Source organism: Miscanthus floridulus, chromosome 13 (genome assembly GCF_019320115.1).
Source record: "Miscanthus floridulus cultivar M001 chromosome 13, ASM1932011v1, whole genome shotgun sequence".
Lineage (NCBI taxonomy): Eukaryota > Viridiplantae > Streptophyta > Magnoliopsida > Poales > Poaceae > Miscanthus > Miscanthus floridulus.
This window is the reverse complement of record NC_089592.1, coordinates 11,551,619-11,564,449: the sequence shown is the minus strand read 5'-3', so window position 1 is coordinate 11,564,449 and position 12,831 is coordinate 11,551,619. Positions and strand designations below refer to the sequence as shown.

Sequence of the window (12,831 nt, the reverse complement as noted above, 5' to 3'; positions counted from 1 at the left end):
GAAAGGTCCATTACGTTGTAGTGAATGCTTTGTGCAGATTGTTATTCCATAGGAAACACCCTAAGAATTCTTACAAGCATTATTTCTTCTCTAAAGTTGGTGTAAGTGTCATCTATTTCTCTTTTTTCTCAATTACATGTGGTAACTATATCAAATAAAATAATATTGACTAATCTATTTTTGTAGGACTATTTTATTGGAAATCACGGCCCTAATGATAGCAAGGAGAAGGAGCTATATAATAATGCAGTGAAATGCTTTAAGGGTGCTGGTCGTGCAAGGTCATTAGCATACAGCCAATATGTGAGTAACACATCCTTTTAATTTTTTAAGCTTTAGCACATATGTTGTGTGCATTGCAGTTGTGCTAATAATCCCTATTTTTTCATTTTGTGTTATTTTGGCAGCTTTATTTTCCAATTCTCTTCCATGACCGGTGGTATGTGGTTGTTGTGTATATCACTCGAAGATTGATTGTAATCTTGGATTCCTGTACTCTACATTTTGGAGTAGACTCACATTTCCATAAAGTTGTCTATGATGAATTTGTAAGTAGCAGCAGCACATGGATTCACATCATTTTGTTTGAATGCAATGTGAAATTTTGTTCAAATAAGAAAAAATATATATCTACACTCTAGTTATTTCCTCTACCTACTTTTAGATACCAAACTTGACCATAGTTTGGAGTGAAGTTGTTCAAATTGACTTTGGGTTCCATGGATATGAAGTTATCTATGTAGATGTACCTCAGTAGACTGAGAAGTAGGTAGTGTACAATGTTTTTTAATTTTTTTAGATCATATCATTTTGTGTGGTGCTTATAATATTCTATCTTGTCTTTCTCATATCTTGTTTTAGCTTTAGCAATGATAGTGGTATCTTTGCGATGAAGAATCTAGAGCTTTGGGAGCTAAATGTCTATTTGATGGACAAGTTTTCTGAAGCTGATATTGGGCATCTTTGTATCAAGTATGTCAATGACATGATTTTCAATTAATACAATAGTTCTAATGATGGTCGATCTAAAGTGATGAAATATGATGCTGAGGTAGTACTAGTTGCAATGTCACTTTGTGTATTGTTCCATCATGTACTCAATTGATTTTTGTTTCTAATATTTTTTCTCAGGTCTATGAACAGTACTATAAGAGAGCATGACCTGCGTGTTGTGTTTGGATCTTGTGTTTAGGTTCTTGTCATGTAGTGTGTAGGTTAATGCTATGAGTGCATGGTACTTTGTAAAGAAGCAGCTACGTTGATCAGAATAGTTGGTGCTCAAATGGTTGTAAATATTAATCTATAGTCAAGAGGGTAAACTAAAGTGGATGATAATATTTGGTACTATTTGCATCTGCAACAAGATGCATGTTTTGTTTGGATGTTTGATGTTAACTGTTTGTTTACCATTATACTAAGTTTATGTCGTTTGCTGGCTTGAAAGTACACAGTTGTTTTCCATGCATTCCAGACTTGCTTTCTCTATTAGTGTGTCTTTTTTGTCCTCTATGTGTCAGTGTAGTAACATTTGATAGCCAAGACAAGGACAAGCATGAGGTTTGTGGAGGTTCCTCTTGTTCTTCTAAAGATGACGGTCTGATCCGGTTAGTGTGTGATTTCTATGTTATTGTGTGCTACCTAATTGCCCTCTCAGGATGTCTATTGTGCTTACAGTTGGTAACTGTTGTTTGTTGTCTTGTTCTATAGATCTTTGAGAGATCATTGACATAATCGACTGGAGGCCCATCAGGACCCAACACTCCAAATTATGTCAGAGCCAAGGTGCTTCCTTGTTGTTGCCTTTACTGCCAGAAACTACCCTCTTTGCCATTTGTTCCTTATATCACTACTATTAAAGTAGCTTCTATGTTCACTGCTTTTATATCACTACTAGTGCATTGCTTTGTTAGTTGTGATTTGTGCCAACACACACCTCTTTTTTGTCCTTGTCCTTCCATAGAAAAAAATTGTCTCTTATGATTTGTGCTAACACATCTTGAAATATGTTAATTGTGATTTGTGTCAACACACACCACCATGCTCGGCGTTGTCCCAGAGCGCTATTCATTGACTGGAGGAGACATTGGGTTTGACACCTACTTCTCCATGGCCAGGGGCAATGCCACTGTCCTTGCTATGGAGATGACCAAGTGGTTCAACACCAACTAGTAAGTCCTTTGCCTGCTACTAATGGTAATTTTAGTTTCAGATTTTGTATTGAATATTTTTGCTGACAAACTTTGTTCTACTTTTACAGCCATTTTATTATCCCTGAATTGGGCCCTAACACCAAGTTCTCCTACGCTTCTCACAAGGTTGTTAACGAATACAAGGAGGCTAAGGCGGTACGATACACTCATTATATTTCTGTTATCTCAGTTTAATGTGCTAACCTATTCTCCTAATGTTAATTTCCTACTTGTGTACTTGATTGTCTGATGGTTGCTAATACATTCCTATTTCTTTTGACATCATAATTACCCGATAAAGTCATTTGATAGTTTAGCATGCTGCCTTCATCTAATTGAACCTCAAACTAGTAGTGAACATTCATTTTTAATCCTGCACTTAATTAGTATTTTTCAATTAACACAGAAACTAGGATGTACATCCAGATACCTAATTGGTGTAACATTTTGGAAGCCTGTTATTATGATATTGCCAGATCAAATTGGTTGCAAAGAAACTTGGTACTTTTGAGCTCTGTAGTTCTTTGTTTGAACTTGAGCATTGACACATTGACCAAAAATGGCTTTCTACATGAAAATGACAATTTCAGGCTACAGTAAGAATGTGTTACTTTTGAGCTCTATTCTGTTTTGCCTTTTATGTGCTTAGCTGCCTGTGTGTGCTGTGCGAGACTTTAGTATTGTTCTTCTCTGATGATGTGGTTCATCTTTCTTTGTTTCATTTCACTTGCCATGTGCTTCTATCTGTGGCAGTGTGGCATCTTTGCTTTTGTTCATGTGGTTTGTGTCATGACATCTCTTGTTGGATCACCTATGTAGCAAAGGTCTATAAAATCATGTTGCTGATTTTGTCTAAGATGCTTATGGACTCCTTGATCGCCTATGTAGCAAGGGTTCCTTACTAGGAAGTGTAACCTTGAAGAGCTCTGTTTTGAGGTTCCTTTTGTGAAGTGCCACCGGGAAAGGACAATCAATAGCTAGACCATGTTCTGCTGTAGAGACTGCTTGAAATACTAGGTGCCTCTGCTTTTGAATTCCTTAATTTTTCTCAGAATTCCATATATTCTTGAGTGCAAGGAACAAGTTCTATTTTGTGCAATACCTAGGGCACCATGTTTGGTTGATTCCTATCAAACTCTACGCACATTTGTCTACATTCCTTTCATGTATGCTATGGGAGATGTTGACATTCCGCTTGTCATTATACACTTTATATCTATTTGACTATTTGTAGTTGGCATCAGTGCTTACAGTCATAAGCTTTGAGTGAACATTTAGTATTTGTGTGTTGGGAAGGAATGCCGATATGCTTAGTTGTGCATGAGTATTGCTGTTGCAAGGTTTAGATGCAGTGTTGTATGGTCTTTAGTGCATGTATTTTCTAGAACAGCAACACTTCTATATTGCAGAATGCGATCCGGTATATGCGTGGTAGTATCTATAGGAACAAATAAACTTACTTTCTCTTTGGCATTATAGTAGAGCAAGTGTAACACCTTGAGAAGTAATTTTGTACCTCATTGACATTTATGGGTTGGCTGTTCAAATAGTGTATTGCATGTGTACAATGGATTTGCATTATCAGAATAGTTGTCAGTTATTGCATACTCCATTGTACACATGCAGCAACTTTGCTAAAGCATGGTGACCATTTTAGTCTTAAATTAATTCTATTGAGAAAAATGTATAAATGCAAGTTGGTATAAGTGAATATCTTCTTCATTGTCATAACTAGAATATCTTCTTCATTGTCATAACTAGGCTGTATTTGATTATGATTATGTTGGACAGAAAGTTGTTTGGTACTAGCATGGCATGCCCTGTGTTCAGCATCCCCTGTTGCTTTGGATGTATGGAAACAATACTATCTTGTTTTCTACAACCTGTCCATAGCTTTGCTTGAGCTTTAGATTATAGCTGATGCAAATTCTGGTTGTCTAATGTTGTTTTAAAGTCATTGTTAAGGCCTAGTAGTATATTGATATATGTTGCCATTTGGGTCCAAGGGGCCACTTAGATGATGAAGACCGTGTCTTGTCTTTAGTCTTCCACCTACGATATTGCTCTTGGTGTAAAGCATTAACAGGCATATGCCCTGCTCTTTCTTAATATATGGAAAAGGGAGAGGCGCACCCTACCTTGGATTGGGAGTTTGGGACAAAAGGCTTTTGTCATCATTGTAGATGCAGAACACAGAAACATTTTGCAATGCACATATTTAAGTTTGGCCCACTGTTATGGCTCCTAAGATAGTGTTTGCTGATGTAGTTAATCATACTGCTGATTTTTTTGTAAAATACAAAGTAATTATGAATAGTCAATGTTTCTTAAGACATGTAGTCGTTGCCATAGCTTTGTATAGCCATGCCCTTTTCTTCCTTTTTTGTCATACCTGATAGTGTCACTTTTTTGCCAATCGAAGTTGAAAAAGTTGGGTGATGTATTAGGGAAATATTTATCTAACTGTTATATTCTATAGTTAGCTTCTGTAGTACACTGTTTATTCACGGTTATAGTGTCACATAATGTTTGAGTTGCTAACTAGCAATTATATGTAGTTCTGGTGCTAATTTCTCTTTTGTTGTTCAAGTTACTGAAGAAAACCTGGCAGGACTATTTATAAATTGCAGACAGGTACAAATATATGGGACAGTTGTAAACCCCCTTACATATATTTAGTTCCCCATTTGATTTTGATGCAACTGTGCATAATCTTGGATATGCTCTCTAAAGGTTGTGGACTGTCGCATGTGTGGGGACCCAAATTCAGTCCTTCGGTTCGCTTTCATAGAGTTCACTGATGAGGGTAACATATACATATCCAACCATATTTCAGTTTGCTTACTTTGTGTAATGAATCTACTGTTCATTGGGTGATAAACATCCATGTTCCAAAGGGTGCAAAGTCTGCTCTGAATCTGTCAGGAACTATGCTTGGATATTATCCTGTCAGGGTTCTGCCATCAAAGACCGCCATTGCATCAGTCAACCCAACATTCCTACCCAGGGTATGCAACCTTCAGGAATCAACATGCTTGTCTTAAGTTCATGGCTCAAGGTTCATGCTTGTATCTGGTATGGTCTCTAAAAAGTTTGCCATTTTTCTGTGATCTACAGTCTGATAATGAACGAGAAATGTGTGCAAGGACTATTTATTGCACAAACATTGACAAGAAGGTTTGCTACCCACACTCATGCTACCACTAGGTATTCATTATGCCATTATTCTATTTTAATATATGCACTTACTGCAGGTCACTCAGGCAGATCTAAAATTATTCTTTGAGACTATATGTGGAGAGGTTGGTCATTCTTTACTTTAAACATCATTTCCCTTTTGTACAGCCTGTGTTGTTAAATGTTTGTAGAAATGACAATTCAACCACCCCAGTATCATTGGCTCATTGCAATGACTGCTGTAGGTCTTTCGACTGAGGTTGCTTGGTGACTACCATCATTCTACTCGCATCGCTTTTGTGGAATTTGTGATGGTTAGCTCGCATACCTTCTTCATATTTGCGCAACTTTTTTGAGGGAAATATTATATGCAAAAATTGCCTACAGTGCACATTTTAAATATGTTTTTAGCTCCCAGTTGCAGAATTGTAGCAGTTTGTGTGAGTCTATGGTAACATGCCCATAATCTTGCCTGGTTTTGAGGCTCTCGGTCCTCTATTACATACCTACCCATCCATGCACCAATCACCTTGAATTCTGAATCTGAATACCACCTGGTGTTGTGCTCCTGCCATTTATGTTTTGTCTTTCTGTGATTGTTGCAATCATTGATTTCTTTACGTAAGGTTTTGCAAGTTAGGATACTTTGAACTGTGAAGTTGTTGCACTGGGACAACAACTGTGAAGTTGTTAGGATACTTTCACTTGTCTTTCTGTGGTTGTTGAGTTGTTTGTTGTTTGTTGTGATTTATGCCAACACACACCTATTTTTTGTCCTTATCCTTCTATAGAAAAAATTGTCTCTTGTGATTTGTGCTAACACATCTTGAAATCTGTTAATTATGATTTGTGTCAACACACACCTCTTTTTTATCCTTGTCCTTCCATAGAAAAAAATTGTCTTTTGTGATTTGTGCTAACACATCATGAAATCTATTATTTATGATTTGTGTCAACGCAGACCCCACAAACTCAGCTCCTCCTACCTTGAAATATTCTCTCGTGTGTTGGTTAGGCCACTACTGTCCTAGTCCTAGATCGCTGGCATGTTTTATATTCTGTAAGTCTGTATGGTGGGGTAGGTAAGTGAGAGAAACTGGCAGTATTAGCTATCTACAGAAGTTGAAAGTGGTTTGTTACTATTATTACTTGCTGATGATGAAAACAAGACAAATATAAAATTTGGTTACACAATTGCAATCACCGATAATGTAAATTGCAGATATTGTGCACTGCAATTGTAGTTCTTAGCATATGTAATTTTAGATCTAGGCATAATTTAATTTAATGTTTGTAACATTCTACTCATTACTTAAATTACATAAATATATTGGCTACTTAAATTTTGCTTCTATTTGCTGATCATCGTGAATTGCTGCATGTCTTTGATCACCATGTCCTTAGTGTGTTGTGGCTTCAGGATCAGTGCTACCATTTGATGTTTCCTTCCTCTTCTTTCTTTTTAGCTTCACCGGGGAGCTTACAAAACATTATTAGTTCACATAAATAAGAATTTTTGCATTTGAATTCAAATTCTATTTGTATGTACTTAAATTCCATTTGTATATCCTAAAATTTTATACCTGCACTGTCTGTGTCATTTGTTTTCTTCTTTTCTACTACCACTAGTTTCTTGTTTATTTCTTCTATATGTGTCTTCATTCTGACAGGTTTAGGTGGCCTTTCCTTTCTCTAAATTCTTTCTGGATCATCTATTTTAGTCTGTGGATCTCCAGCTTATGCTGCTATAGTTTCTCCTTCCTCATTTCCTTGCTGGTCATTTTGTGCTTCACCTGTTTGCTGAGTAGATAACATTCTATCTAAATTGATTTCCATCTTATCGAATTCTACCATAAGGTATTCCATGGCTTTCTCATTTTTTGATCCTTTTGAATTCAGTATTGTTGATCTCCTGGATAATATGTTGAATCCCAACAATGAGCTTGTTGCAACTGTTTCTTCTTCTTGTCTTTCAACATGTACCTTCATATCCTTTTTTCTCCACCTGTCTAAGAAGTATTTGTCTGAAATTGTGTTGATTTCCTTTTCAATGACTATTTTTAGGATATGAGAGCAGAGTATCCCATCTTTGCTGAATTTTGCACATATGCAGGTAAATTCTTCTTCGCCTTCTCTTAGGTTAGTGTTTACTGTATATCTCCTGAACCTATGAACCTCCTGAATTTGGTTACTTTTTTGCCACACCTCAAATATTTTCGCATCTTAGATTTCCCTGTAGTTCAGCCTTGATGTTGCCTTCAGTTGTAGCTGGAACTTTTTGAATATGTTTCTGTTGTATAGCTGTTATGCCTGCTACTCTGTTCTATAGCCGAATATAAATTCCTTTGGCCTTTTCTGCTTGCTATAGTTGTCCTCTAGCCTTTCTGCTTGATTTATGGTATCAACAATCCGATTGTACTCTTTCAGAAAGCTGATGATACTATAGGTTGGCCGTACATTGTCTTTGAACCTCGCATTTGTTGCCTCACTCCTAGATGTGGTCTGTACGAAAGGGAAGACGCCATTTTTGTAGTACACTAGGATAAACCTTTTCCTCATTTCCCACATTTTGGAAAAGTAGTGATTCCCTTGAAGGTTTCTTTCCTCAATCATTCTCTTCCAAAGTCGATCAAATTCTTCACTGTTAGACTATTGTTCACTATATCTTCGAAGTCCTCATATAGTCCTTCGTTTACTGCAAAGACCTTGACATTCTTATTGTAGCATTTGGTCTTTATGTGGAACAAGCAATTTCTATGCTTTGTGTTTATGAAGACTTGCTCTATTGCTGATTTCATTGCCATGTCTTGGTCTGTGATGATCATTTGAGGGTGTTTTCCTCCCATTGCTTCAAGGAAAGTTTGAAATACCCACTTAAAAGTGTCCACTGTCTCATCATGCAGGAAAGCATATCCGAAAAGGCAACTTTGCCTATGTCATGTGATTCCAACAAATGGTGCAAAAGGTAAGTTGTATCAGTTGGTCATATATGTCGTGTCAAAACTTACACATTCTCCATAATCAGCATAATATTTCATAGAAGAACAGTCTGTCCAGAACAAGTTTCTCACTATCTTGTCCTCATCTAAATCAAACTTTTAAAAGAAAGACAGATCCTCAGTTTGTTTCTTTCTAAAATAATCCAGTACTTGTGTCATATCTGATCCTTTAACTTCTCTGTTCAGCCTTGTCCTGTAGTTGCTGATATCTTTCTTTTTCATCGGTAGAGTTGTAAGCCCCCTCTAAGATACGATAGAATAGAAACCATCTTCCTAGTCGGGATATTGTTATCGTTTAGAGTCTTGATAAGTTCTTTTTCCATTTCTGTCATATACTTGTGACCAGAAAATAGTTGATCCATGTCTCTAGGGCATAGCTCATGATTATGCTCCAAATCAAGAGTTTTAACCATCCATGCACCTCCTTCTTCTTTCACCATCATAACACAAGGACAATCTAACTTCTGCTAAACATTTGTTTTCCTTCTCCTTACCGGTTTCTTTCCAACATTCTTGTCTACTTCAGCTTCTTCTTGCTCTAAACACTTTGGTTCCTTTTCTTTTCCTTGACCAGTGCATCTCATTGTCACTTTGACTACCTCATTATTTCTCTACTGTAGCACCTGATTTTAAGAACAAAACCAGATACGCACCATATATGAGCCCAGGAAGTCAAATCTCACATATAGCTACAAATAAGGGTAATATCAATAGATAATGCTTAAATACATAACATATTAGTGTAAAGAATATAACCTTAGATAGCAAACAGCGGAAAGACAACTCCAATCTTCAGGCGAAGACTCCAATTCCACAGGGACAACTGACTGGTTGATCACAAACCTAACTCCTCTAGACTCTAGCAATCTAGTACCCATCCGGGATTTTTCCAAAAAATTAAAAAGTAAAGCAAGCGGAAGTACATGTCATACTCAACAAATATATCATGGGGTTCATGAGGCTCAAAAGGCTGACACTGGTTTAACTGCGATTAGATTTTTATGAGTCATGATTTTAGCAATTGGGTGGCAACAAGTTTATTCACAAGCCCATATAAACACATGATCAGGTAAGCATGAATAATGAATAGCATAAACAGTAATCATTAATGAGCATATTCATCATCAGTATCATCCATGTTCATCATCATTAACCATTAGTGATCATCTATTCCGTAAGGGTTCCAAGGCCACTCGTGACCGTGAGCACGACTGATATACCAATTTTACACTCTGCAGAGGTTGTACACTTTCACTGTGAGTCGTGATTTACCCTTTCGCCCGAGGTGATCAGCCTCTTGACCCACTACCAAGGAAGGTCGATAGGGTTCACTATGAAGCCTTTCAAAGGTTCGTCTAACAAGTTAGGGCCGCTAAGGTTTCCCCATCAGTAAGCATGAACCCCCCTCCAAGGAGTGACTAACAAAATATAAAGAAACCAAAGTACACCCTCTTGGCAGGCCGAGACCATACAAACCGGAGCCCCTCTTGCGCCATAAAGGTAACCTCTAACAAGCTAGAAAATGTCCTCCTACTGAGCTAAAGCCAGAGCCATATAGCCCTCACAGCTGTACTGTAAGTCCTGGATGATCACTTACAGATAAGTCCTTAGGAAGAGGAATCTAGAGCACCATAAAAATAGCCCAATGCTCTAACCCCTGATTCCATGTTGCTAAAAAGCATCTTTTAATGTTTATTGCATATACCATTAGTCAAGTTACAAGATCATGGTTGTAGTTGAGCACTAGCATCAAACTACCCAATGCATATCCCAAAGGTGTCAAGGTACAAGTCCAAAAGACTAGGATATCCTTAGTGGTAGTCATGGTAGACACATGCAATATGAATTAAGTGATTAAAGGTGTATAGGACAACAAGGAAGATCCCATGCTATACTTGCCTTAAAACACCGATCCTTCGGTAAGCTTTAATCTTCAACGTTCTTCTTCTTCTTCTTGATTCAACACGTAAATCTCACCGACTGGACGTAATCATAAAGCACCACACAAGCATCCATACAAATCATACACAAAGCAAATAATAGAACTAAATCAGAATAGTACACCAAACATAAAATCAAGATGAAAAGTTTGTGAAACAAATCTACGTCTCGCTATGAACACACAGACGCGAAGAGCACACTAATCGAAGCTACGGTTGAAAAGATACAACTACCGAAAGATTTACTTTATACGCGGAAAAGAAAACTATAGGCTTCATTTATTTAACTATATAAAGTCTTATATAAATTGGATTAAATCAAATTTAGATTTGAATTATAAAACTAAAGTAAAACGAATCATATTTTATTTACAAAACCCAGTTGCATAATTATTAATCAAGATATGATTTAAACCATGAAATTCTAGTATTAGTGACATGATAAACATTGTTACTAACACGTAGATCTTGTCGCTATGAATCTAACGCAGCTTGAATGGGTCAAAACGGATCTAAAACGTAAAAGATATGAAATAAACAAGATTTCCTTTATTAAAATAATAGATTAAATCTAATCATGAATTTTAAAAGTTGAAAACACATCTAACAATAGTATGAACATGTAGGTTATGAAATTACGCACCTAACGCAAGTTGAACGAACCAAATCGCAATTAAAACGAAGAAACTGTAGAGATTAAAAAGATGTCTTACGTGAACTAGTATTATACAATTCAGAATAAACAAAAAGGATCAATGATTGCATATCGATGAAATAAGCTCGGCGTCATTAGCATATTAATTTGATGAATAAAATATTTACGTAGCAAGGGAGGTTGACGACCGGAGCTGCATGTTGTAACATAGAGCACGCCGGGCTTTGATAGCCAGGACAGCGAACCTGCAGATGGTGGCCGGTGATGATGGACAGCGGCGAACTACTCGTGGAGTTGTCCGGCTTCTGGAGAGCCTGCCTGTAGCGCCGGTGGCGCAGACTTGCTCGTCTCAGGCGACGGCGACGACAGCGGCGACGGCGACGACAAGAGAAGGATGAGAAAAATATGATTTACTACACGAGGGATTTCCCAAACTAGGAGCTCCTCATACGGTAGTTTTGGTGTGATTTGCCCAAGGGGTTGGTAGATATATATAGGAAGAAAAACTCTCCACATCCACGTCAACTAGCGATATGGTACTAATTGACGTTGCACCATCCGCCTGCACTAATGGGCCTAAATAATCATTAAAGCCCATTAGTAAATAAATACATGGGCCTTAAGGATTTATTAGGAATATTGCACATGGGCTTTGAGCGTTCGAAAAAATGAGAGATTTATTATTTAAGGAATTAATTAATTTTGTGAATAAAATAATTCTAGAAAAGTCTAGAATTGATATTTAAGCCACAAAAAAATACTCTGAGACCTCCGAAAATTTGGGGAAAATTCTCAAAGACACTTTGGAACATGATGAACCTAAATAAAGTATTTGGAGCTCATAAAAATATTGTTGGGAAGTTGGAACATAAAGATTAAGGTGAAGGAGATAGGAATTAAATTCTAGAAAGAAGCTGGAAAATTCCTAGAGATAGATATTCGTCTCCTAAATGTATAAAAAACACACATTTTGCACATAGAAACACGAGGTGCGACCGGCATGAATGCAACAAACACGTTTCTACCTTATGATAAATTTTAAATTAATGAAATTTTTTTATTTTCCTATGTTTTCATGTGCACAAAAATTCACAAATAAATCATTTTAATCCTATTTTCAAAAGAGGCAAATTTTGGGGTGTTACAATTCTACCCCCTTAAGATGAATCTCGTCCCCGAGATTCGGAAGACATCGACTAGGAGATAGGAATACTCTGTCTTTGAATTCTTCTTTACTTTCTCGTGTAGTTCCATTGTCTTGATAATGATCCCACTTTACTTTGCATACCTGTAAATCTTACTCCAAATAACTTGCCCAACTAATTCCAAGATTCTAATAGATACTCCAAACAATACTAGGTATCTCCAATCACTAGGCCACATTTCCTATAATACCAATTCTCTGCCTTAAGATATCCACCTTCCCTAATGAAGCCCGATGAATCTCTTAATTAGAAGGAAATTCTACTACTAACCTTCAAAACATTAATAATTCTGATCCAGTTACTTGAACTTAGAATAAAATTCTTAGTCCTTGGTGTCACCCGAACCTTCTTAGCACAATTCTCCGTTGCTAAGGGCATCGGCTGCGACTTCTTCTCCAGGTGATAGCACTTTTCCAAGTCATAATCAATATCGTTCCGACGAAGATATCACATGCTCAAGACCAACTTATGAAGATGTCATGTAGATTCTTGTAATCCTACTAGATATCACTTGTACTTCCAAAAAGACAGTACTTCCACGCTCCACAATGGATAACTCCAAATGCATGTTAGGTAGTTTAACTCACGCTTCCTTAGTTGACTTAATGAACAAGCCACTACTTTTCTTCTCGTATAAAGACACATCCCACACCTTGATAAAGTGCA

General features: G+C 37.0%; 1 protein-coding gene across 1 annotated transcript; it reads left to right on the top strand.

The window, feature by feature from the left end:
- Window positions 1-2,037: 2,037 nt before the first annotated feature.
- LOC136499451 (polyadenylate-binding protein-interacting protein 11-like) lies at window positions 2,038-5,798 on the top strand. Its single transcript, XM_066495102.1, has 10 exons — window positions 2,038-2,168; window positions 2,258-2,345; window positions 2,596-2,690; window positions 4,748-4,823; window positions 4,923-5,024; window positions 5,087-5,197; window positions 5,307-5,366; window positions 5,444-5,491; window positions 5,612-5,680; window positions 5,778-5,798. Exons 1-10 carry the CDS (start codon window positions 2,038-2,040, stop codon window positions 5,796-5,798), a joined length of 801 nt encoding a protein of 266 aa, XP_066351199.1.
- The last annotated feature ends 7,033 nt before the right edge of the window (window positions 5,799-12,831 follow it).

What these genes read in the sequence shown, in the direction of transcription:
- LOC136499451 (XM_066495102.1), top strand. Translation starts at nt 2,038, where the DNA reads ATGCTCGGCGTTGTCCCAGAGCGCTATTCATTGACTGGAGGAGACATT. An exon ending in AAGTGGTTCAACACCAACTA is followed by an intron (nt 2,169 to 2,257) that starts GTAAGTCCTTTG and finishes CTACTTTTACAG; the next exon opens with CCATTTTATTATCCCTGAAT. An exon ending in ACCCAACATTCCTACCCAGG is followed by an intron (nt 5,198 to 5,306) that starts GTATGCAACCTT and finishes TGTGATCTACAG; the next exon opens with TCTGATAATGAACGAGAAAT.